Genomic DNA, 27,466 nt, shown 5'->3' with positions numbered 1-27,466 from the left:
AAGCTAATGAACTTGGGAAAGGAAAACTTGGTGTTAGCAATCCAGTATCTCTCCTGTTCATGAGAAACCCTCTGTTTCATCCTGCCAGACTGAAGAGTTGTTATTAATCTCATTTCACAGAACTAATTGCATTAACATTATTCTTTTGTTTTGTACAATACTATACAACACTGAAACCTTGAGGAGGCAGAAGGTAAAGAGTGAAACTAACAAGAAGAATTCATTACTCCACAAGCTAGAAAAATATGTGACCTGTGCCTGCTGCAACTTGAGCAGGAATGATCCACTTTCTAATACACTCTTCAGAGAGAGGGAGCAAGTGAGAGAGAAGAGGCTGAACCTTTTACAGGATGCTAAGTGCAAGTCTTTTCTTAGCTAACACTTTTTTTTGTCATGACAGCTCTCAGTCAATTCCAGATGAAAGCAACTGCTTCCCTAGAAAGGGCTGCAGCATTCCTGACTCCGTCTTGGCCTCATGTCTGTCAAAATTTGATTCATAAACTTTCACTAAGAAGCATATGTAAGCCTTTTTTTTTTGTTGTTCTGAAAATATTCCTCCAATAATCTTTAAAACTACCACATATTCCATTGCAGCAGAAATGTGTTCTCTATAACATCTTTTTTTCCCAATACTCTCTTTAGAACTACTCAATATGTGGCTATTTTACTTATTTTGGTTGTACATGTAAATTTCATGCTCCATTGCTGTTCTCTGTCATTAGGTGGATGCTATTTGATTTTAGCATTCAATTAAGTTCAAGAAAATGGAAACATTGAGGCACAGTCAGGCACTTTTCGTTATTTTCACAAATCGTATGTGCTCTTCTTGTGGCAGAACCCATTTACAAAGCAAGTAACATTTCAGGGCCCATTCTATCAAGTGCTGAGTACTTTCAGCAAAGTGCTCAAGTCCCTTGAACAAAGTGACCTAGGTATCAAGGTCTTTTTTGGTATTAGATTCTTCATCAGAGAATGGATGAGTTCCCACTTATGTTTACAAAAGTCAACCTCTCTACAGCAAAACCTCCTTTGCAGGATTTGCTATTGACCACACTATGCTCCCTCTGCAGCACACTGGCTCTTGCTACCTCACGCTGACTTCACAGAATCACAGAATTAACCAGGTTGGAAAAGACCTTCAAGATCATCAAGTCCAACCTATCACCCAACACCATCTAATCAACTAAACCATGGCACTAAGTGCCTCATCCAGTCTTATTTTAAACACCTCCAGGGATGGTGACTCCACCACTTCCCTAGGCAGCCCATTCCAATGACCAATCACTCTTTCTGTGGAGAATTTCTTCCTAACATCCAGCCTAAACCTCCCCTGGAACAGCTTGAGACTGTGTCCTCTTGTTCTGTCACTGGTTGCCTGGGAGAAGAGACCAACCCCCACCTGGCTACAACCTCCCTTCAGGCAGTTGTAGACAGCAATGAGGTCTCCACTGAGCCTCCTCTTCTCCAGGCTAAACAACCCCAGCTCCCTCAGACACTCCTCATAGGGCTTGTGCTCCAGACCCCTCACCAGCTTTGTTGCCCTCCTCTGGACACGTTCAAGCAACTCAACATCTTTCTTGAACTCAGGGGCCCAGAACTGGACACAGTACTCAAGGTGTGGCCTAACCAGTGCTGTGTACAGGGGTACAATGACCTCCCTGCTCCTGCTGGCCACACTATTCCTGATACAGGCCAGGATGCCATTTACCTTCTTGGCTACCTGGGCACACTGCTGGCTCATGTTCAGCCTACTGTCAACCAGTACCCCCAGGTCCCTTTCTGCCTGGCTGCTCTCCAGCCACTCTGTCCCCAGCCTGTAGTGCTGCATGGGGTTGTTGTGGCCAATGTGTAGAACCTGGCACTTGGATTTGTTGAATCTCATGCTGTTGGACTCTGCCCATCTGACCAGCCTGTCAAGGTCTTGCTGAACTCTTCCCTCTCACTTTGTAGGGAACTTCACCACAGCACTCAGGAGAGTGAATTTTGCTTCAAGAGCTGCTTGTCTGTGTCTAAATCCCTTTGCCCTGTGTAAGCTGCAGGGCAGAATAATTTCCCAGGCCAGGGCTGGATGTCTGTCTGACCTACCTGACTGCTGCAAGAGAACTTTCACCTGATTTTGGGTGCTTAAGAGATGAGAAATCTAAACCCAAAGGCTGTCTTTGAATATGCTGTACTTTAAAATCAGTGAGTCTGTTTGCATTTTGCTTTCTGCCTCCTACTTCTTTACAATCCATCTGTTGGATCTGTACCAGCAGTCAGGAGCACATGACTTGTACTACAGGATGAAATGCCTTTAAATGGCAACGTGGCACTAGTACAGCATTAACATCTCAACAGCAGACAGTGTGAGATTAATGTCACAATTAGCAAGTGGATGTTTGATATCTAAACCTCAAGGATTCACTGGACTTGTAAATCTGTAGGGGCTCACTTGGGTGCTTGTTGTTACACATCACAGAGATAATGTAAACAGGCATCAGTATACTGAGATCTGGTGAAGCAGAAGGTTTCTGTTTGTGTGAACAGGCTTTTTAAAAGGTAGAAATCTTGGCATAACGTAAACACCAAGGTATACACATATAAACATTGTTTTATGGAAGAAACAATACACAGAAGTTAAAACCAACTCCACATTACACACCAAAAGGGGAGAGAAGCAGCAGCATCTTCATGTTTGGGAGCTCAGAGATTCTAAGTTTAATAAGCAATTAATATGCTCTAAATTCCTCACTGCTTCTGTCAACCTACGGGAAAACACAAATGAGAACAGCAAAAGATTGAGTAGTAGCACCTGTGCAGACTCTGAGCTAGGAGGACTACGGCACTGCAAACCCTAATTTTGTAAAGCTTTCAGGGTGGCACCTGTAGTTTAGTGCCCGCAGGCTGCTCTGTGTGCCCAAACCAAAGCGAACACATTGACGTCCTGACAGGTCTATCCCGTAATGTAGGGACACTGCTGCTCGATGCTGGGGACACTGCTGCTCTCTGCTGGTGCAAAGGCAGGAAAACATTGCTGAACGGAAACCTGCTCTGACAAAAGGAATGCTGCTGCCTAGAGCTGTGTAGAGAACCGGAAGCCCCCATCAAGGAAGGAATCTGGAGGTTTTCTACGCTTGCCTCTGTTTTGTTTGTAACAGATACTGGTTGCTCTTCACGCATCAAAAGGGAAGGATTTAGGATCTGTCAAAATATTTTATTTCCACAAAACAAACTGTTTTGTCTAAGCTTTGAAACTTTTCAGTTCTAATATGAAAAATTGCTAAAATACCAGTGGTTTTGAAAGGGAGAAAATGGGTGTTATTTAGTGTGAAAATGTACCTGTCCTTCATTTAATTCTCTTTCATTTGAGCCTGGCCACTTTCACTTTATTTTTCTAGTTCCTGTTATCTGAAACCCAATTACCATGACCACTAAACTATACCCTGAAGCACCACATCTACAGCTTCTTGAATACCTCCAGGGATGGAGACTCCCCCACCCCTCTGGGCAGCCTGTTCCAATGCTTCGCCAGTCTCTCAGTAAAGAAGTTTTTCCTAATGTACAATCTAAACCTCCCCTGGCACAACTTCACATAATCACAGAAAACATTTGGTTGGAAGAGATCTCGAAGATCATTCCATCCAACCTTTGACCCAGCATCGAAGGGTCAGCACTAAACCATGTCCCTAAGCATCATGTCCACACACTGCTTAAACACCTCCAGGGATGGTGACTTCACCACCACCCTGGGCAGACCATTCCAATGTTTGATAACCCTCTCTGTGAAGAAGTATTTCCTATCAGCCAGTCTGAACCTCCCCTGGTACAGCTTGAAACCATTTCTTGTTGCTTGCCACCCAGGAGAAGAGACTGGCCCATTTCTCGCTCCAACATGCCTTCAGGTAGTTGTAGAGAGTGATGAGGTTTCTCCTTAGCCTCCTTTTCTCCAGACTGAACAACCCCAGCACCCTCAGATGCTCCTCATTCTGTCACTGGTTACTTGAGAAAAGAGACCAACACCAGCCTTACTCCAACCTCCTTTCAAGGAGTTGTAGAGAGCGATAAGGTCTCCCCTCAGTGTCCTTCAGACTAAACAATGCCAGGTCCCTCAGCCACTCCTTTTATGATGCCCTCCAAACCCATCCCCAGCCTCTTTGCTCTTCTCTGGACGTGCTCCAGGATCTCCAAGACCTCCTGTCTTTGCTATCCTGTGGTACCCAGAAATGAACGTAAGCTGTGTCTTCAGCAGTGCCTAGTACAGGGGCACCATCACTTCCCTACAGTGCTGGACACACTGGACACATCCAGGCCAGGATGCTGTTGGCCTTCTTGGCCACCCAGGCACATTGCTGGCTCATGTTCAGCCACCCGTCCACCAGCGCCTTCTGATTCTTTTCCACCAGGCTGGTTTCCAGCCACTCTGCTCCAAGCCTGTAGCATTGCTTGGGGTTGTTGTGACCAAAGTGCAGGAAGTAGTCTTGTTAAACCTCATTTTTTGACCTCAGTCCTTTGATTTCACCTGTCCAGATCCCTCTTCAGTGCCTTCCTAATGATGAATGAACATCATGTCCCCTTAAGCCGCAGCATTTTAGCACAGCTCCAATCAACACATGCAACTTGTAAAAATATCCTCAGCTTTGCTATGTTCTTTCCCCTCATAAACTGAGTAATACGAAGTACAAAATACTAGTCAGCTCACTCTTCTCCACACATCCTGCTAGCACAAAACCAGCCACTGAACAGTGCTGCTGTGTAGCAAATTGTAATTTTGTATCTTCTCCGTAAGATCCCATAGGAATGCCATCTCCTGGTTGTGTCATTTCCTGGTACAGCTTTTGCTCCTGTTTGGAGAGGATTTGCACCCATGGGTAAGCACAGTTAGAGGCTTTGATCAATATATGTTCATCATGCAAGTGCCCTTGGATCTTAAGTGTCAGATGCTTCTTAGAATTTATGATTTGTTTTTAATGGACTGTACCAAGGAGGAGAAGCTTTCACAACACTCGTCATCAGAGCCTCACTGTCCTGTGATTTAGGTGGCATTCCTATGCTTTTAAAATGTTACAGAAAAGGACTGGATTTATGGCAGGTTTTCTACAATGTTATAGAAAGTGGGTTTAGGACATCTAATATGTCTTAGAGATACACATTATGAGGAGAATACATTATCTTTTTCAAGTGTCTTGCAACCTTCACTGACACTAATAATATTTACATTTCCCAGTGGGTAGAAGAATGGACTGCGGAGTCTTTAGTTTATTAGAATGAGCAGCTGACTCAAGAGTTAAGGAGCATGGCCTTTCCATATCAGTTGTTTGCTCCTAGGGCCAATGCAGAAACACTCTTTGCTATCCCCACTGAGACAAAAATTAAGTGTTTCTTGAGTTTAAGTGTTTCTTGAATGGCCTTTCTGGGCATTTTGGGCCCACTACAGTGCTCTACTGTAAAGCAGTTTCATTTGCTTAAACTAGTTCTTTTCATCTTCTCATTGATATTTTTGCTAACTCAAGGCCTTGGAATGTGTTTCATCATCAAATAAAATCAGTGCAAAAGTAAGCATATCACAGGATGACCTGTTTCCTGCGCTAAGACTTTGCTTGTCATTTCTCAAGGGAAGAGTTTGTTTATTTGTTTTCTCCCTCTTCTAATAAAAGGAGTCAAATATTTGATCAGATTGGCCAGAGAAGTCTTGAAAGTCTGGGAAGAGGACTCATGCCATCTTCCTCAAATTATTTTTTCTTAACCCTTTGTTGCTTCCTATCTCATGCCTACCTTTACATTTTAAAATGATGTAGGATCAAGATCAGGGTTATAACTAGGGTTTTGGAAAGCACGCTCTTGAGCCCAGATTGCTGCTGCAACTTGGAGGTCCCTGCCTGTATGGAATAGGTTTCAAACTATTAAAGAAACCTTTTCTTCATCATTCTTTGCTCATTGGATCAATTTCATTTCTAGCTAAGGCAAAAATTGCAATTAGGGATTAGGAAAGATGTTTTTATATTGTTTAGTACATTTTATTTGGAAAGTACAGATACTTCTGGGAAGATTTTCAGAACCCTGACAATCTTTTCTCTGAAAGTTATGTTTCATATCTCCATCTAGTCTCAAAGATTTCTTTGCCTTGTGAATAACAACCTGTTTTCAACAATGAAGATGATTTTTCTGTGTATACATGGAAAGAGAAGTATAAAAAGTCTATTAGGTCCATGATAGATATAACAGTCTTCCCTTTTCCTTCTCCCCTTCTGTTCACGGGATTTCTAAGTGGCTGGTATCTCTGAGGAGCAGAAGCACTTGTTTCAGTCTTCTTAAGATATAATAGAAAGTCATTGTTGGTCTGCAACGCTCAGGCTACACCCATGGCTATACCCCTGTCTTCATCACAAAGATGATCAGGGGGCTGGAGCACCTCTGCTGTGAGGACAGGCTGCGGGAGCTGCGGTTGTTCAGCCTGGAGAAGGAGGTTTAGACTGGATGTTAGGAACAAGTTCTTTACTGTGAGGGTGCTTGAACACTGCAACAGGTTGCCTGGGGAGGTAGCTGAGGCCCCATCCCTGGAGATATTCAAGGTGAGGTTCAACATGGCTTCCAGCAACCTGCTCTAGTGGAAGACGTCCCTGCTGACTGCAGGGGGGTTTGGACTTTGGAGTTCCCTTCCAGCCCAAACCATTCTATGGTTCTATGGCTTCAAGTGACAGCTGAGGAAAGCCTAAGTGATATTGTTTCATCCTCAAGTTTTTTATTTCAGTCAACACACAGGATGAAGAGAAAAAAGTGGATTGAGATGAAGTCAAGATGTGAGCAAGAGAGAGAATGACTAGAAAAGGCCACAGTCTTTCAGATTTTCTTTGATGATTATGTCTGTGGACGGTGCACATATTACTATACTTGTCATTCGGGGGGGGGTCTGGTGCTACTTGGCATGGGTGTTTAGATGGGCTGGATGCGGCAGGTGCAGCTGGGGTTCTAGGAGTGTTTTGTGGGGCGGTTGGCGTTGGGCAAGATGCAGGATTTGGTTGGGTGGAAGTGGTGTGTGTTACTGGTTGTGTTTGTGTTGTGTCTGGTATTAGGTGTAGGACAAATATTAGGATTTGTTTGTGTTTTTGGAGGGGAGAGGGAGGGAGGGGAGGGAGGGAGGGAGGGAGGGAGGGAGGGCGGGAGGGAGGGAGGGGAGGGAGGGAGGGAGGGGAGGGAGGGAGGGAGGGAGGGAGGGAGGGAGGGGCGGGAGGGAGGGAGGGAGGGGAGGGAGGGAGGGCGGGAGGGAGGGCGGGAGGGAGGGAGGGAGGGAGGGAGGGGAGGGAGGGGAGGGAGGGGAGGGAGGGAGGGAGAGGGAGGGAGGGAGGGGAGGGAGGGAGGGAGGGAGGGAGGGCGGGAGGGGAGGGAGGGAGGGAGGGAGGGCGGGAGGGCGGGGAGGGCAGGGAGGGGAGGGAGGAAGGAAGGGGACGGAAGGAAGGAAGGAAGGAAGGAAGGAAGGGAAGGACGGACGGACAGGACGGACGGAAGGCACGGCCGGCCTGGCAGGCAGGCACGGCAGGAAGTACGGCCTTCCTGCCAGGCCGGCCTTCCGTCCTTCCTTCCTTCCTTCATTCCTTCCTTCCTTCCTTCCTTCCTTACTTCCTTCCTTCCTTCCTTCCTTTCTTTTTCTTCCTTCCTTACTTCCTTCCTTCCTTCCTTCCTTCCTTCCTTCCTTCCTTCCTTCCTTCCTTTCCTTCCTTCCTTCCTTCCTTCCTTCCTTCCTTCCTTCCTTCCTTTCTTTCTTTTTCTTTATTTCTTTCTTTTTCTTTATTTCTTTCTTTCTTTTCTTTTCTTTCTTTTGGATATTAAGAAAAAGTTTGTTTCCTGAAAAGCTGGTCAGGCATTGGAACAGGCTGCCCAGGGAGGTGGTGGAGTCACTGTCACTAAAGGTGTTAAAAAAACAGGTAGATATGACACCTGGGGACATGGTCTAGTGGCCATGGTGGTGTTAGGTTGGATTTGATGGTCTTAGAGGTCTTTCCCAACTGAAACAGTTCTCTGGTTCTATTCTGATTCCTCTACTGCCAATGGAGACAAATAAGCATGTCCAGAGAGAGGCTGCACCACTCTGGGACAGGCATCATGTATAGGTGAGATGTGCTGTATTCTGGCTGTCCCACACCATTCTTTTGAGAGAAAGGCTAGATGCTTAGATAAGATTTAGAATTTAAATGGTTATATGTATGTGACCTGAGTCAGTCTCAGTTTTTAATGTTTGGCATACACTAATCCTCTAAATGTATTTTCTTCTGAGAATGCCAAACTTACCATTATACTCAGGAAAGCAGATATTCAGATGAACTTTTGTTATTTTCTCTTGAAAGAGGTCTTTCTTGTTTAGGAACAGCACAATGGAAGTGGCTGCAAAGCACTTGTGGTTGCAGATGCTATTGAACAGCTGAAGACTTTCATGCATTCTGTTCTGTTGAGATGCAAAAGGTAAACATGATAGAGAGTGACAAATCTTACCCCATATGTCATGTTTACTCTAATGTTCTTTACTGGCAAGAACCAATACATCATAATAGCCTCTAAATGATTATCAGGGAACTGAGCTAGTTCTGATATGCTATCAGAGAGTACAATAAAACATAGCAGCAAAAAGGGTTGTTTGTCTTTTCTGACTCACCACTTCTTTATCTTCCACCAGAACCATGTCATAGGCACTGAGTGCAGCACAGAATATGATGCAAGTAACTCCTTCAAAGCAATGAATCCACTTTTTCCTCTCTGATCGCTGTCCACCCACATCAAACATCCTTTGCAGGAAAAATAGAGTATGTACAATGTAAAGCACAAACTAATGAGGACATAGTCATGCTGTTAATTTGCAGAGTGCAACTGGACATGAATGACAATCAAACACCCAGATTTTTCTGTTCCAGCAGGTTAAGGAGTATTATGTATTAGTTACAGCTTTGTAGAAGGTACAAAATGAAACCTAAAGGCTTAAATACCGGCACGTGTGAAATACCTTCAGTAGTTTCATTTGGCACTGCATGTTGAGGCAGAGCTCAGTGTAGGACTAGGCTCTCCAGGCAAAGATTTGTTCAGGACAGAGTTCTTACATGAAGCATTGACAAAAGACTCAAATCCACTGTCATTTGTTACTTTGCAGTTTTGCTTACAGCAAGCTGACAGTTTGAGCAAAAGTCTGGCTGGGAGCAAGACATGGTGGGTTGACCCACTGTTAATGCTTGAATGGCAGGTATTTCGTCAGCTATTCGTTGTCCTGCCACAATCCCTCCACTAGCTGTAAAATGTGCAGCACTTGTTTGTGCATGAGGAGTCTGTGCCCTACCAACTGCATTAATTGCTGTGTAAGCAACAATTAATGGAGAGCAGAAATCTCTTTATTTGTAGACTGCAAAATGTGGAGTTGGCCTCCTCTGTGTTAACTTCCTTCAGTGTTTGCCAGAAATTTGGGTAGAATGATATGAACTTTTTATGGGCTCTTTATTTGGGACCTAAAGCCAACTGAGCATCTGGGATCTAGTTAGGGCCCGACTGAGATGGAGCTGTCATGAAAAGCTACCAGTGTTCTGCATATCACCAGCTTTCAAAATTCTCACTTTATATTTGCAGTTCTTCAGGGGCAAGGCTTTCTTTTAATTATTTTTTCTGATATAATATGTTCCAAACTTGACTATTTTTCAAGTGCATCATAAAGGAGGAAAACCATGCAAAAAAATCAACTTTATTCTACACTTTCTTTTTTGTTTTCTTGTGTTCATGATGACTTTTCCATGTACTGCTTGTTCTAGAACTGGAAACTGTAAAACCTAATCCCCTGTTGTATCTCTTCAAGAAAATGCATTAGACCTTATTCTATGGATGTATCCCCTTCAGTATCTCAAACAGAAACACACCTCGATTTTTATACTAGTGAAAATATTTGGATTCAGTATGAAAAAAACTCATGTCAAAAATAAACACAGCAAGAATAATATCTTACTGAAACACCGTTTGTTTCCCAGAATATTGATCCTCTGTTTTCTTCACCATTAGTAATGCAGCTGATGGAAACAAACATTATAGTTTATCATTTTTCATCCTGCTTAGAAGAAATGAAACCCTTTCCAGTGTTCATGATGAACTGCTGCTGCAGCTGAGGAGTAATTAGAGATTTTAGTTTTCTTCTGTGTATTTAATCTGTGATGATAGGGTGTCTATAAGCATGAGTTATTAGGAAATCAAGAAGCTTTTTTGTGGCCCAAGATTTTGATAACAGGAATGGCATCTTTCAAGCGTGTCTTCACTGAGTTAGTTCAGTGAGGTCAGTATGAATAAAAGCATCTTGACTTTTGGCTGTGATTAGTGCCCAGAACTCTGAGACTATCTTCTTCATTTACCAAAGCAGTCATAGCCTGATATTCTCTCAGCACTCTGGGAAAACTTATCTACAGATTCAAGACTATCTGTATATTTATTTTTCCTAATGGTGCATACGGTGAGACCTCAAGAGTAAAATAAAGCTTCCTTGATTTCAGTCTAACTAGGGCACATCAATGGAAATGACAGCAGGAGAGGACTTATGAAGATTGGAGCTTCTTTTACAAATATTTACCCATGTTTTACAAATACTTACCATGGGGGCAGGAGCACCTTTTTTATGAGGTCAGGGTGAGGGAGCTGGGGTTGTTCAGCCTGGAGAAGAGAAGGCTCCAGGGAGGTCTAATAGCAGCCTTCCAGTACCTGTAGGGGGCCTACTAGAAGGCTGCAGAGGGACTGTTTCCAAAGGCCTGTAGTGATAGGATGAGGGGCAATGGCTTGAAATTAGAGAAAAGCAGATTTAGACTGAATGTTATGAACAAGTTCTTCGCCATGAGGGTGCTGGAACAGTGCAACAGGCTGCCCAGAGAGGTAGTTGAGGCCTTATCCCTGGAGATATTCAATCTGAGGCTCAACAAGGCTCTGAGCAAGCTGATCTAGCAGAGGATGTCCCTGGTGACTGCAGGGGAGTTGGACTAGATGATCTTTGTAAGTCTCTTCCAACCCAAAGCATTCTATGATTCTGTGTTCTGAGCTATGGAAATCAAAGTCAACATCAATGAAATAAATTGAATCTGAATTACATTAAAGCAGGAAAGTAACCACTAAGAAGGTGGCAAATAACAAGAGATGTTACCTGTGCAACTGTAATTCAGTTCCCTGGAGCAATACTTGGATTTAGACTTTCTCTGCACAGATACAAAATGTTTTCTACTTCATTCAGTTCAGAGGAGGGACAAGTGTTTTAATGAATAAGGCATCTGTTTATGTTTTCTTTTTATCCGTGTATGGCTTGTGACCCCAAGCCTGATTTAAGTGTATCAACCAAAACTCTGAATGTGAAAGTATTCCTCTCTTTATGGATGTTTCTATGGTACTTGGCAAACTAAGTGCAAAGTCATCAGAATCCTCCAGCTGTTATGCATTTTTCTGGCAAAGCAAAGTAGCAGAAACTGGCTGGTTAAAATGGATTTATAGCTGCTCTGCATTCCTATCACATCTCAAACCCCTCAGACCTTTTTTCAGTAGTTTTACCTTGTATTACTCAAGTGCTGCATATCACCAATGACTTCACTCACATAACACTACTGTACTGTGATGCGTAGCAGAGGCTAAAAACACAGTGGTTTTTGTCTTGTGTTTACAGACACCCAGGTAAGCATTCTCAATTGCACTGCATTTCAGTTGGACGTGGACACTCATTCTGATATTCTAATATCAGGACTGGTAAAATTCGTATCAGAGAGGATTTGGTGATGATATCTTTCTCCATCCTTTTTTTAATACAAACTACAGTTGTTATTGAAGGTGCTGAGATTTCCAATGTACAAACCTGTCTGGAAATATGTTAATCAAAGAGAAAGAAAATGGTGGTGTCTATGACATTGTGCGTTTGTGCATTTGTTGGTATGTGCTGAATAGGTGATAATTTATTTATAGGGCATCCACTTCGGAATCTTATTTTGTATATGTAGTCTCCATTGTGTCAAAGCATCCCTCTGGTAGCATAGATAGTTTGAGAGATGTTTAATTGTCACATGAGGAGGAAAGAAAAAAAAAGCACAATGAAAAAAATTAAAAGTTATAATTCTGGTGCTTTATCTATCTGTGTTTACAGACAGTCTCTTGTCTAGACTATATTCCTTAGTATGCTCCCCAGCCTTTAAATGAAGAATTAAATTAATTCAGTCAGTAAAGTATTACAGAGTATCAAAACTATCATAATTAATTCAAATACATTTTCTTGTGGATTTAGATGCTTTTAATTGGTTCACCAAGCACAGCAAAATCTTGAGTATCTGAAAGTGTCAATTAGTATCAATCAAAATTTTCATTTTCAAGATTTTTGAGCATTTTGCTTTTCATCTTCAATCAGCATGAAAGCACGAATACTAATACTGAAATTTCCCATGGAACAGATTTTTTTTTTTTCCAACTATAATGCATTCCAGTGTTAAGAGCAGTTATTTTCCTTTTCAAGAGAGGAGAGTGAAAGGTTGAGAGTGCATGCAAATTAGTAGCCATCAAATGTTTTGCATGCTGTTAAGGACATTTAGGGAGGCAAATCTCCTAAATGTCATGAACAATTATTCAAATGACAGGTTACAACTAGCGCTTTATAGGCACTCACATATGTAAAAATGTCCTTTTAGAACCTGATATTCTGATGGCTCTTCACAATAGTCCAGTATATGCTTAGAGCTGGAGTACAAGGACTAAAGTATCTTGCTATTTTTGTCTGTTTCAAAATATTAAATGACTGGATTCAAGGATGAAGTGGTGTTTCTCAGGGCTCAGTGCTGGGACCATTCCTGTTTAATATCTTTATCAGGGGTCTTGACAAGGAGATTGTAAGCACCTTCAGTAACTTTGCAGACTACAGCAAGTTAGTTGGCAGTGTTCATTGGCTAGAGGGTAGGAAGGCTCTTCAGAGGCAATGGGAAGGCTCTTTAGAGGGATCTGGACAGGCTGGATGAATGGGCTGAGGCCAGTTCGGCTTCGACAAGGCCAAGTACCAAATCCTGCACTTGGGCCACAACAGCCCTTGGGTCAGAGTGCCTGGAAAGCTGCCCAGCAGAGAAGGACCTAGGGATCTTGATCCACAGCCATCTGAACACGAACCAAGAGTGTGCCCAGATGGCCAAGAAGGCCACCAGCATCCTGGCTTGCATCAAGACTAGTGTGACAAGCAGGACCAGAGCAGTTGCTCCACTGTACTCAGCACTTGTGAGGCCACACATTGAATACTGTGTTCAGTTTTGGGGCCCTCATGATCAGAGAGACATTGAGGTCCTGGAGTGGGTCCAGAGAAGGGCAACAAAGCTGTGAAAGGTCTTAAGTCTTATGAGGAGCTGCTGAGGCAGCTGGAGTTGTTTAGTCTGAAGAGAAGGAGGCTGAGGGGAGACCTTATCACTCTCTACAACTATGTGAAAGGTGATTGTAGAGAGGTGGGTGTTGGTCTCTTCTCACAAGTCACAACTGATAGGACCAGAGGAAATGGCATCAAGTTGCAGCTGGAAAGATTTAGGTTAGACACTAGGAAAAGCTTCTATACCAAAAGAGTTATCAAAGACTGGAACAGGCTACCCAGGGGAGTGGTTGAATCACCATTCCTGGCTGTATTAAAAAGCTATCTAGATATAGTGATCAAGGAATTACATAATGGTTGGACTTGATACTGTTAAAAGTCTTTTCAGCCATAGTGATTCTGTGTGATTCTGTGATATCCCAGTATCAGAATATCAATAATTCTGAAAGAAAATACTTAAGAAAAATATAACTACAGAAAACTGTCAAACATGGCTTTCATACCTGAAGTTCAAATCCTTGAAAGAAAACTGAGTCTCTATAATCCCAGTTGTTTTCACTCGGGAATGCAAAACATCTTGCTCAGTAGGCACATAGTTTGGCATTGCTAACCTATCCAAGTTGTTGAGGTAACTGAGGAAAGTAAAAAAGAAATGGTGATGAATGAGTTCAAAAGGTGAAGTGAACGTTTCATAATCACTTCACATTGAGCTACTTTAGAATATTTCATACAAATTACACATTTTAATGCAATTTATTTTTAAATAACCTAGGTCCACAGTGTAATTTTATCTTTGTTTGTTTTGTTTTTTCTATATATGTATAATTTAATTTTATATTATAAACATATTTCTGAGAATTTCAGTTCAGGAAAATCCTGAATGTGTTTCTGTGTGACCTACTCGAGGTGATCCTGCTGTGGCATGGGGGTTGGACTAGGTGATCTTTCGAGGTCCCTTCCAATGCCTAACATTCTGTGATTGGCTCTTTGGCAGTCTGTATTAGTTCCCTTGAACTACGACACAGGGTTGAACTATGACACTAGGTTGAACTATGACACAGACCATAACACTATTTCTATCTTCTTTTTAGGCAGCAAAATCTAATGTAGTGTACAGACTAGAATGTTAGTTGGCAAACAGGTAATGTATGTTTTTTTTTTTTTCTGCATTAGAGTTTGTTGTGGGTGGGTTCTTCTGTTTGTTTTGTGGATTTGTTGTTGTTGTTGTTGTTTATTTGTTTATTTGCTTGGGTTTTATTTCAAGGAGTGTTTTTCCTTTTGATTATGATGACTGACTTGTTGTGAACTTTTAGTGCTGGGAACTGCAGTGTGGCCAGTCAGAAAGGATATGTCAGGAAACAATTATTTCTATTCTTAGAGAAATACAAGGCTGCCATAAAATACTGCCAAATCAGGCACAAAAGCAACACAGGCAGTATTTTCTCTCTTTACGTACCTTGCAGAAAGCTTTTAAATGTTATTTTGAAGATACAAAGAATTTTTAATATTTTCATAGTATATCCCTTCTACTTTCTACAACTAGTAAGCTATTTCTTCCTTCAGTTTGCCTGGCTCCTGGCTCAGTGTCAGATCATGCCTTCCTCTGCTGACTAGGAGGGGCATGGAACATCCTGTAATGTTTGACTCTGCAGATGCCCTCAACCTGTAGGAGGAGCTGTAGGAACAGAGGAACCTCCAGCTGCAGACCTTGGAAGATGGACTTCAGTGGGAACAAATCTCTGTCCCAGATCTAGAGTCAGATTTATGAACTCTGACCCAGGTGACATCTCCCTTCTCAGTCTTGTATGAGCTTAGGGAGAAAACAGCAGAGCAGGACCACTGTAGCCTGTAAGAACAGCTGTAGAAGCAACCAAATCAGGGATTCCTGCAGCGTCTGTGTTTACTGACTACATCTAGGCTAGGAGAAGCACTCCAGCTGAATAGTGATCATTTGTGGAGTTGGAACTGAGCAACCCTATTCCTCTGCTTATCTGCCTGCCTCCTCCCAGGTCACAGGTTGGCCCAGGGATCACTTGTCTATGCAAACAGATCAGTTTAGAGGAAACTAAAACTCCAGACTTACGCTTAGCAGCCTGAAGTGTATGCATTAAAAATACAGCTCTAGGTACCACTTAAGCTGTTTCAGTTAATCTTTTCCAAAGGTGTCCCTTGTTTTCACTTTTTTTCCCTTCATGTAAACATTTGTGATATATCATAAAAATCATGAAAGAAAAAAGTCATTCTTTTTCAGGCTAATGAGCAATAATTTTTGTCGACTGTTCTGCATGTGAGGAAGAGTTCTTGTCAGAAGCCTACCTAGGCTGTCTATTACAGTACTAGCCAGCTGCTGGCACTTGCAGCTGGTGTCACCTACTAGGCTGCCGAGTCATTGAGCTGGTACTCTGCTGCCCTTGCGAAGCAGGCCTGGGTCCCCCCGTCGCTCCACAGCTGTTTGATGAGTTCAACCAATTCAGGAGACATGTCACCATCTTCCAGAGCTGTTGCCATGGCACACAGCTTCCTTTCGTCTTCCTAAAGAGAAATTTCAGTAAATATTATGCAAGCACACTGTGCCCCTTCACCTCCTTGAAGACATGATTGGTTTGCAAAGAGTCGCAGAGGCAAAATTTCTCATTTTTCACCAATTTTCCAGGTAGCTGTGCTTGCCTGTGCATGTAAGCATCCTATTACTAGCTCACTTCACTTTAGTTAGTGTCAAGGTTAGGCTTAAATTATGATACACAGAGTTTTCATCTTCTGTTTGTTTTGTTTGTTTGTTTGTACAAGGGCTTAATTTCATGTTGCCAAAGGTGTTCATGAAAGGTCCAACTTGGAAGGAAGGATTTTATTGTAAGAGAGAGTAGTGAGGTATGAAAAACTGCATTAAAAGCAATATATAAAGCTTAAATGTGACTACATCAAAGCATAAATAGACAAATAAGTATATTTTTTAATGCATTGGGAAGAAAAACTTTCTAGCTTTAGGCCACAGTAAGAAATGTGACTAAGTGAATACACGTAGAGAATGCATTTCCAATAGCGTTTTGGTTTTCTTTTATTTGAGGAAGAGGAAACCTGTAACTACATAAAATCCCCAGTATTTTAAATGTAATATTCTATAATTTCTTCCTTTTGCAGTCAATCCAAAAAGACTTCAAGTAATCTAGTAGATTACAAATATTTATTTACAGTGTTAACAGCTTAGGAATGTACTGTAAATAAAGAGTATGGTTAAAATAGCTTCATTTCATACACTGTCACAGCAGTGGATAATTATAGAATATAATTCTTCCTAGCTTTATAAGTAGACAACCGAATTGATTTGCAGGTAATAGCTGCAAAAGTAGAAATGGGTTCTGATAAACACAGTTGTGTAAATATCTTCTCAAGTACGTTTTATCCAAAAAATAGAAAATCTCTCTCAATAACTTGTAACAAATTTATTTTAGGAATGTATTATACCTTTGTATTTCAATAGAGAATGCAGTTTATGAAAACTAATCTTGGGGAAATTGAGTTAGCACGGAGAAAAAATCGGTTTTGTTTTGTTAAAAAAGGGGGGAAGAAATAACCAGTAGAAGGTTGCCCTCATTTGAAAGAGGATAGCCATAAAAATTGCCCTTCTACATTAAACAACACTGTCTCCATTTACAACCCATTCCCTTGCTCAGTGCCAGGATCAGCAGAACTGGGTCATGCGTGTCCCTCATTTGTCTCCAGGACTGCTGTCCTGGGTGCACACTTGTTCAGCTTCAAGATAAGAGTTCAAGATACCACATATCATTTAATGGTTATAGCTATGTTGGATTTGTGGGTTGCACAACCTGCACCAGGAAGCCTCGAGCTCAGGGCCTTCATCTGTACAGTAAGTGTACAGTTCATTGATTGTTACGCAAAAGGTGGTAACAGTGGATTTTGATGCTTATGCAAAAGAAGATAGCAGTAGATAGAATTTATCGTAAACCTGATTTGTGGAACGTTTTGTTCCTCTCTGTCATTTAGATGGACTTCAGCTTGTTTTAATATTAAAAATAGATAGCAATTGTGCTTTAGATAAACCTCTTGGCAATAAGCAGAATTTACCAGGTCTGGAACCCACAGCTATTCTGACAGTCCTTTGAGAAATTCTCATCGAGTTCTAAATTACAGGCAATGGACTGAATCCTTGCACTGAGAAGAAAAGTATGTGTTTTTTCTTCTGTCCTTCAAAATTCCTTGTGCTTGCATAGGATTGTTAATGGTGTCAGGAAGGTCAAACTCCACTTCTCTTCAGTGCCATTGTGCTGGGCGTTGGTCTCTTCTCCCAGGCAACCAGTGACAGAATGAGAGGACAGTCTCAAGCTGCACCAGGGGAGGTTTAGACTGGGTGCTAGGAAGAAATTCTTCGCAGAAGGAGTGATTGGCCATTGGAATGGATTGCCTAGGGAGGTAGTGGAGTCACCTTCCCTGGAAGTGTTTAAAATAAGGCATGGTTGAGGCACTTAGTGCCATGGTTTAGTTGATTAGATGGTGTTGAGTGACTAGATGATCTTGAAGGTCTTTTCCAACCTGGTTAATTCTATGATTCTGTGATTCTATGCTGCATCTGTACAATGGGTAGGTCTCTGCTCCAGGAGCAACTGGAATAATCCAAACATGTCTAGGTGATCCTTCCTTACATGGCTGAGCCCCAGGCTTTACTAGTAAAAGGAAAATATTTTTTACATTTCCTATCAGCAGTGAGTAAGTGACTAAGCAGCTAAGAAAACGTTATTTTTTTTCTTTCTTACGTCTTTGCAGGTTGAACATTTCTTTTGTAACAAACAAAATCTCAGTTTGTGTGAAGGTTAGAGCCCAGGCATCAATCTTGAGGAAACAAAAACGGTGAGGACATGCTGTACAATATATAACTCAAGCAGTACTTAATTTCCACTTCATAAAGCAAAGACCCAGCCCTCTGTGTTCTACTAATCTCTACAATTATATTACAAAACATTGTATTCCAATGCCTATTTCAAGAGAAATGGAATCATACTCACAATTCTAGCTGGGTTTTCATAACTGATTCCTAACTTGATCATTGCTTTCACAATTGACAGGATAGACTGCACTGTATTACTGTAAATGACAGGTCTGAACTCCATGCGTTCCTGGTAAGTGAAACCATCTTTATGGATAATCCTGGTGCAAAAATAGAAAATGAAAGGTTTATGGGATGCTCTGTGAGGTTAAATTTATAAGGCTAGGTTTTGCCTTCCCAGTCTGAGTGAATAGGTGTTAAGGTTTTTTGCCTCAGGGGTTGATCAAAGATAGTATTTCAATCTGAAACAAGAACCAGGCCCATTCCTATGGGTACAGGGCAAAATGCATAGCTGTAATAAGATCCCCTATCTTTTATTGTAAGAATCTACAACATTATTCATGATCTGTGAACTTGCATGTTTAATTGTTGTCATTTTTATTCAGAGCCTTACCTAGAATAGGAAAATCATTGCAACCCCCCCCCCCCGACTTTTAATACTGAGGTACTTCCTCAAGAAAACAATTTTTTTTCGTAATATTTCTTTGTACCTCATTTGCAATTTCTAGTTATTGAGAGGTATTACTGTTACTATGTACAGGCTTTGGGTCCATACATATGACTCCAGAGGATTTGGCCTGTATTTCAGAGGACAAAGAAAGTTAGCAGTCAAATTAATTTAATTTAATTCTGACAGAGGGATTATAATTTCATAATCCTCCTTGACTGGGGAATGACGTGTGGTTCAAGTTCTCCAAGATCAGTGTGCAGATTATATTGTAACTCAGAGATATCTTTTTTGTTGAGTTGTGTAAAAAGGATAAAAGCCTCACCCTTTTTGCAGTAGTATACTGTCAATGAACAGACACTAAATTGCTTTGGCTGCTGCTGGAATTGAGGCTGCTGCTGGAACTGAAGCTCTGTTCTTGCTCATCTCACTTCAGAGAAGAAGGCCAGGTTATTAAATAAATAATTTCTCTGTTCTTTTGTGGGTTTGTTTCTTTTTTTCCTGTCTTTTGCCAGACAGAAGTCTGGATAGAGCAGAAATATATACAAGTATATACAATAAATACAAAATTATACAAGCATAAAGGGGTGATAAGAAATCATCTGTCAGGTTAGTCCAGAATAAGTATAGATGTGTGCACTAAGTAATTTGGGTTGCTGCTTGGAAATGGCCTAGGCAATGTCCTCTTTGTACATCACCGTGGAGCCCAGAGCTCCCTACTGGTGTATGTGGCCTCTTTAACTGGGTCAGATCACCTAAAACAAGAAATCATTCCAGGCGCATCTGTGTTGCACTTTGCACTGGTACTTAAGCCTCTTCTTCTAACTCTTACCCTTACTACCTGTGAAAGTAGCAATTTTTATATAAATAATGGAGTGAAACACATGGAAACTCAAATGTCATGAAGTACACAAAGCAGTGGCTGTAACAGGATTTATGGGTAAGATGGGTGTTTTCGCCTGCAAAAAATCTGGGATAAGAGAGAAGCAAAGGCCCTAACACAGTCTACAAATGGCTATGTTATAATTTCATGCTTTCCATTTGAAGAGCAAGGGAAGGAAGAAAATACATGATTCTGAAATAAAACTAGATCTTGGAATCCAAGAAAGAAAATGTGTTTTTTCTTGAGGCTTTTCATGGATTTTGTTTTGTTTTGCTGTTCTTTTTTGTTTGCTTGTTTGTTTGTTTTAAAATGTATTTACATCCTCTGGCAGAAAGCAGGTTAGCCAGCCTGTTAAATTGGTAGTGAATTTTGTTACTTTCATTAAAGAGCTGTCATTTGTAAAGAGGTGTTGTAAAACAGGCTGACATCTTATAGGGCCAGAAGGAGCATTTTAGCAAATGAAAAATTCTGTTCCCTGATCCTCTTGAAAAAATAAACAATATTTAAAAGATAAATGCAGGATGGTGAAGGCATGAGGTGTTAGGCCATCAGTCATAATATCTAAATTATGGTTTTATTAGAGGAAAAAGTTATTCTATTTTTTTTTTTTCACTCAAGGAGATCTTCTCATCAGATAGGTGGACTTGATTCAGTATCAGCAGAAATTATGCATTATGAAACATTTTGTTGCCTGCTTTTTATTCACTGAATTATTTATAGTAGGTTTGCACTCCTAACTTAGAGCACAGCACAGAAATACCCAACTTGGTTTAAAAACATTAAATTAGACATTTGAAATGATCTAGTCAGAAGACAGAGCTCCAGAGAAGCCTATTTCATTCCCCCTCCCCCCCTTTTTAGCTATCCCTCATTACCATCTTAGCCTTTTTAAGGCCTTGCAGTGTATCTATATTTTGATCATCCGAAGGTATTTTGCTAAGATTAGTGAAAGGATTCAAGTTTGATTCAGTTTTTAGTCTGGAAATAATAAGATTTGCTAGAAAATTATATTAATAAGAGTAGAATTATCCAGATTTTGGTGTAAAAATGTATTTTCAGCAAAATTACTTCTTTGAAAACAACCAAATTCCCAGCTTCTGTTTTTCTTCCAAACCTCTATTTTTTCTTCCAACCCCTCTTTTTACTCCCCAACCTTTTTTCTTCTAAACCTCCTTTTTGTCCTCCATACCTATTTTTCTTCCCAACCTCCATTTTTCTTCCCAGCCACCTTTTACCTTCCCAAGCACTTATTTTCTTCTTAACCTCCATTTTTCTTCCCAACTTCCATTTTTTCTTCCAACCTGTTTTTATCCTTCCCAATCTTTCTTCCTTCCCATCTCTGTTCTTCCTTCCCTACCTCTATTTTTCTTCCCAACTTCTTCTTTTTCCATCACAAATTTTCCCCTCAACTACCATTTTTTTTACTGAAAAGATTCCAATTTTTTTAAAAAGGGTATTTTGTTTTGACTGAAAGATTACATTTTATATGAAAAATTATTAATTTAGTAAACAGTTTTCTTGTAAATATTTAATATTTACCATCAAGTTAACAGCTTATAAATACACAAAGCTTTAAAGATAACTCTCAATTTCATCATTTTCTCTCCCCTCCTTGATGCTCTTAAGGGTTATCAACCTTCTTAAAGTCCTCACTTCACAGGAAAATCTCTAATCTACTTCTACTAGGTGAAGCTTTCAGCACAATAAATTTCAGTGGTTTACTGAATAGGGAGGGGACTTCTGATTGGAACTCAGAGATTAAATTATCCACCGTTTAACTGGAACTAAAAAGTTAGCAAAGTATTTGATGGATGGTTTTGAATCTGTCTTATTGCAAAATGAGCTGCTTATATGGAAAATTTTTCTTATGACAACATTTATACTTCACTCTTTAAAATGCACTGGTATAGATATGACATTTGGAATAATGCTGATTTCATAAAACACTCTGATTTTGACACCGGAATAAATTGGTGCTTACCTAGTGGGGTCATGTCTAAATGTCTGTGTCATTTTTTCCCCTATGTTTGGACAGCTCTAGGAAACATGCAATGTGAACACTTCAAGATTTTCTCAGTGAAATAAAAAAATGTACAGGGACCAAATTAAAATGGAACCATGACGGATCGTTCACATCATATGTGAATTGTCAGCTGTGGAGCCACTCACTGTAGAATATTGTGGATGGTTTTAGTTTACACTTGTTCAAAAAAGATTCAGGAGATATGTAGGCCTGAATTAAATAAGGGCTATTAAACAGAGCTTTGTAACCTCTGGGTCAATTTGATGCCTGAATCACAGGTCCTCAGATAGTATCAGGATATCCAGCAGAAGTGTTACTGTGTGTGTTGGCTTGTCTGGTCTGATGATCTTCTTGAAACATCTTTCACTAGCTACTTCAGGAGATGGGATGCTGGCTAGATAGATCTGCTGTGGCTGGTTGATTGATGCATTCCTATTCTCACTGCAGTACTGTACCTACTGCCAAAGCCAGTGAGGAAGCTTCTCTGGTTTTCAGTAAGGAGTTGGACTAGCGCATGATTGTATCAGACAGATTTGATTACCAGTCCAGCTGTGTGTCTTAGTCACTTTGTGTTTTGCTTTCTGTGGTTGAATGAGAAGTTGATTTTAAATCAGCACAAATATTGTGATAAGACATTAGCTAGATAGCTTATGCTACAAATACCAAATGCAACAACTGTTAAGAATATTCATAGACTTACTTCATTTGCTTTACAATAGTGCTCTTCCCTGACTCTCCAGCACCTGCAGAAGGGGAATGTTGAGAAGATGTGATTGATAGATGAGTAAGTAGCAAGTACTAAAATAACTCTCTGGAACACAGAATTTTGTATCTATGAAGAGACATACAAATGTTTTAGATCTACTTTGCACAAGCTATAACCCTCTCTAGTGTCCATTCAGACATAAAAAAGAATGAAAACTTGGTAAAAGTGTTAATTCTGAAAAGGAAAGGGACATTTGAAAAGAAACATTTGATCAATTCAGAGAAAAAGAGACTCTATTAAGATAACCTAACATGGTTCATATTTTTATTTAATTCCTGGCAGATGGGCAGAAAGACATGAACAAACTACAGCTTCTGATAGTGTTCCATTCATTACAGGAGCTTTGGCTGCTAATTTAATGTGTCTCACGACCTTTTATAAGCCAAACCACTATATTGTGATCCTGTTCTGGCAGGGGTGTTGGACCTGATGATCTCTTGAGGTCCCTTCTAACCTCTGATATACTGTGATACTGTGATATTCCATGCTCTTTAGCCATCTTCTTTGAGCAACTGGAAAAACAGAGTCGTTCAGGCTTGTATGTGGGCTAGCAACAGTTCCAGACTGGGGATTCTGCAGGAAATCCCCATAGCTGGTGGGGAGATACAAGCATTTGCTTGCACAGCTGGTTGCAAAACCAAGGCGTAGGTTTGGTCAGGTTATGTAAATCAATTTGCCCTTCTTATCTTCTGGGTAGTGAGTTACTGCAGTGCAGAACCTCTCCATTGGAAATCAATGTGAGTGACTATCAGCTTCTGTCTGTAAGAGTGATAAGGCATGGCAAGAGCTGCCAAACAAGAGCTGGATTTTAAACACTCCTGATGAGAAGATTTAACTTTGGCTGTGAATACATGGGGCAGGATTCATCATTGGCTTTCTCTTTGCAGATTATTATTTAGCACAGTGGATGGTGTCATAGATACTCTAACTGAGGGCTTCTTGGTGAATGGAACAAACTGATTACAAACTTTCCAAACAGATTTTGTAAAGCTAATAGCATTTAAATGACAGGGATTAATTTACTCAAATGAATCCAAACAGACAGCAAACCACAGGCAAAGCATTTTCTAAAACCTGTGATGTGCATGGCAGAAAGTGCAAGAGAAAAACGAGCCTATGCAAAATGAGCAGATGCTGCCATCTGCCACAGCTTGGAAAAAATGCAAATTTGCTGTAGATCATTTATTATCCCTTCAATGCCCATCTGAAGAACTGGGTAAAACCCCATCAGCAAGGTGGCAATTCCTACGGTATTTGCAGGGAAGAGAGCAGGCTGTGCTCAGAATTCATACATTTTCCTCATGGAAAGATGCCAGGAAACATAATATAGAAATGAACGTCTTCCAGATCTGAAAGGCAAAATTAAAATAGAGTGGGAGGAATAATTTATATCTTCTGGGTGCATTTTTCTACCTCTGCTCATCTTTAATTTATGATCTAGTAATGCCTTTATGTAAACAACAGACGACACTCAGACTTTGGCTTCACTCCGGAGTATTGTGTTAGTCGTAGCAGCATTTGCACCCCAGGAAATGGGCCAGAAACAATTTACCTTGCACCTGCTTCCTTTCTTCCCTCTCCCTGCTGTGCAGCCTGCTCTGCTGGCCAGGGCCCTAGGCAGGAGAACACAGGCAGGGCTGTGTTTCCACCTACCACAGTAGCCTTCCACTCACAGAAACAGCAGCAAGAGTGTATCATAATAGCCCTTGTCTGACTGCACAGGGAGCTGAAGGCACTTTCTCTTTTATATACAATTTATATATAATTTATATTTTATATATAATTAAGCCCAGGTTTTCTGAATAAAAGATGAGAATTTAGGCCAGACTTAGCCCTGTCCTGAAGCACGGAAAGTTTTAGTGACTTTAAGCTCATCTTGATAGACAACAGTGCCATATTTTGCATTTCATATATTTGAGATCTTCTAGATTTTTCAAATCTACCTCTGAGTTCTGTCTCTACTGGGATGCTGAGATGCTGAGTTCCCTTGAAATGGATAAAGGCACACAAAATAAAGACACAGTAATTTTGGTCAGAGCCTGAAACTGGCCCTGATCGTGGAAGCAGAAATATCTCCTCATTGCCAGTAAGGTTGATGCCACACTTCCCAGATTGCATTCACCATGCTCCAGGGCATGCCACATCTACCTTCATCCAATTGCTGTACATGCAACACACTGGCATACTGTAACCTGTCTGTCTTCTTGCTCTGGATATTTCAAACTTCAGTCTGCCATGTCTCAAGCCCATTATGTTTCTGGGCACACTGGAGCTGCAGAGGAGGCTCTAGAAGAAGTGTTGTGTAGCATAGCTGCAGGCACTAAGCTACAAAGGAGTCACTCCCCAGCAACCTGATCTGAAATACCTCACTGTTCTGGGATTATCTAACCTCTTTCCTGCAGCCCATCATGTTATATAGACAGAACAGATAGAGAGGAAAAAAATAGAGCTGCCTTGAAAGCTGGTGAAAGTCTCTCAGATTCAAAGACCAGAACCTAGGACCTCAGCTGTAACTTGACATTACTGTTTTTCTAAGCAAGATTTATTTGAATAGTTGTGGCAGCTGGGGGCAGTACAAGCCTCTTTCAAGGTTAGCATCTGCTGAGCCATTTAAGAAGATTTTTTTTATATATTAAACTGATTTTTTGTCTCAGATCAAGAGCTATTATCTCTTTACATTTATTGTTTATGTGGAAGTAGAGGGTTGGTTTAGGAAATTTTCCAGAACAAAAGGTAAGAAAATAAAAAAAAATTACTGAACATTTTGATTGAAGCCTGTTTCAAAAGCCACTGATGATGACATAAACCAGCAAAAATCAGGAAAATAAAATCTTCTCATTAAAATCAGGAAAGGTTTCACACCTCAGCCTGAGCTTTGTCTGTGACATTCAGAACTTTGAGAAGTGTGAGCTAGGTTGGAAATTTTTTTCTCCTGGGCCTCTCACCAAACTCTACAAACTTTTTCCATGAAAGAAACTACAGAAAATATGTAAGATTTAACCCTCTTGAAGAAATAATGTCTTTAAATGCTGCCCCACTTGCAGAAAAAGAAAATCAGTATATTCTAATCAATAGGACTATTGGGCCATCCTGGTGCTTGAAGTCTTTGCTTCCAATGCAGGTGTAATAACAGGACCTTAAACCTGAGTTCAGTACTGAAGTAGCTGATTAATTTAACTAGTTTTAAATGTCTATACTATAAACTTCTACATTCATACTACTTGTTAGAGACCTCCTATATTCAGTGGAGAAAAATACTTGCTGCTAAAACTAAACCAAACAAACAACTTCAATTTCTGTCACACTGAAGCAGATGTTTAAATTAAATTGGGTGAGTCGTGCTCTACAAGTGAGTATTTCTCAGCTAAGTGAGCTGAGGATGAGGGTAAGTTTTGGCCTGCCACTGAATCATAGAATCATAGAATCAGTCAGGGTTGGAAGGGACCACAAGGATCATCTAGTTCCAACCCCCCTGCCATGGGCAGGGACACCTCACACTAGATCAGGCTGCCCAGAGCCTCATCCAGCCTGGCCTTAAACACCTCCAGGGATGGGGCCTCAACCACCTCCCTGGACAACCCATTCCAGGCTCTCACCACTCTCATGGAAGAACTTCTTCCTCACGTCCAGCCTGAATCTCCCCACTTCCAGCTTTATTCCTTTCCCCCTAGTCCTATCACACCTGATATCCTAAAAAGTCCCTCCCCAGCTTTCTTGTAGGCCCCCTTCAGATATTGAAAGGCCACAAGAAGGTCACCTCGGAGCCTTCTCTTCTGCAGACTGAACAGCCCCAACTCTTTCAGTCTGTCCTCATAGGAGAGGTGCTCCAGCCCTCTGATCATCCTGGTGGCCCTTCTCTGGACACGTTCCAGCATGAAAACTGCAGGCAATGAGAACATGGAAATACTTTGCAAAGTGCAAATAAGTGCAAAGTTTTCATGATTATTTAAAAATGAAACCAAGTTCTTAGTACTATGAACCATCACTGTGAGCATCAGCTGTTTGGCCACATTGGGAATTTGCACTGTACTATGCACACAAATAAACTCCAAATGGGCTTGATACAAAGTTTTTAAACTGTGTATGATGTGACTGGCAAGATATAGCCCTGATACAAAGGAAATAAAACTTTCACCTTGGAGTTTGTTCGAGACTCATAAAACAGTTGGACTTTTTGGACATAGAAATACGTGGAAGCTCACGTGGGGGGATGGGAAGGCATTTACAACATAGGAACAACTAACACAGAAGACTGAACCCTCCTGGCTACTGGACAGTTTGTGAGGAACATCATAAAGTGGCATAATTTCCCCCCTCACCCAGTTTTATGTGCAGGTTTTATGTGCATGTCATAGGCCACAAAGATGATCCGAGGGCTGGAACACCTCTGCTATGAGGATAGACAGAGGGAGCTGGGGTTGTTCAGCCTGGAGAGAAGACTCCATGGAGGGACCTAAGAGCTGAATTTTAATACCTGAGGGGATCCTACAGGAAGGCTGAAGAAGGACTTCTTGTAAGGGCATCTATCAACAAGACAAGGGGGAATGGTTTGAAGCTGAGGGAGATTAGATTCAGACTGGATCTTGGGAAGAAGTTCTTCAGTGTGAGGGTGGTGGGACTGTGAAACAGGATGCCCAAGGAGGTTGTGGATGCCTCCTCCCTGGGGGCGTTCAAGGCCAGGCTGGATGAGACCTTGAGCAGCTGAGTCTAGTTGAGTGTCCTTGTTCATGGCAGGAGGTTGGAGTAGATAATCTCTAAGGCCCCTTCCAACCTAAGACATTCTATGATTTGATGATAAACTGAAAATTATCACCTCAACACAGATAATATGTTTGCCCAAATCATGGCATGTAAGATAAACAAAAATGGTGTCTTTGAGTTTGGATATAATTTTGTTGTTGTTGTTGTAAAAGGACCTGTTGAAGGATGCAGAGAGACCAGACTAGATTATTAAAAAGTCCTTTAAGAAAACGGTCAGATTATTTTACTTTTA

General features: G+C 41.1%; 1 protein-coding gene across 1 annotated transcript in view; it reads right to left on the bottom strand.

Moving 5' to 3' along the window:
- The window catches only part of LOC128981121 (guanine nucleotide-binding protein G(t) subunit alpha-3-like), a 91,518-nt gene that overhangs the window by 61,836 nt on the left and 2,216 nt on the right, over positions 1–27,466 (bottom strand). Inside the window, exons 2-7 of the mRNA XM_054399777.1 lie at positions 22,408–22,450; positions 18,313–18,454; positions 15,669–15,826; positions 13,798–13,926; positions 8,624–8,753; positions 8,263–8,416 (exon numbers count right to left, since the gene is read on the bottom strand). Of these exons, the coding sequence (XP_054255752.1) occupies positions 8,263–8,416; positions 8,624–8,753; positions 13,798–13,926; positions 15,669–15,826; positions 18,313–18,454; positions 22,408–22,450 (756 nt within the window). The remainder of the gene's footprint in view (positions 1–8,262; positions 8,417–8,623; positions 8,754–13,797; positions 13,927–15,668; positions 15,827–18,312; positions 18,455–22,407; positions 22,451–27,466) is intronic.

This window comes from Indicator indicator, chromosome 3 (genome assembly GCF_027791375.1).
Source record: "Indicator indicator isolate 239-I01 chromosome 3, UM_Iind_1.1, whole genome shotgun sequence".
Lineage (NCBI taxonomy): Eukaryota > Metazoa > Chordata > Aves > Piciformes > Indicatoridae > Indicator > Indicator indicator.
The sequence above is the reverse complement of the archived record's forward strand: the minus strand, read 5'-3'. Positions and strand labels throughout refer to the sequence as shown.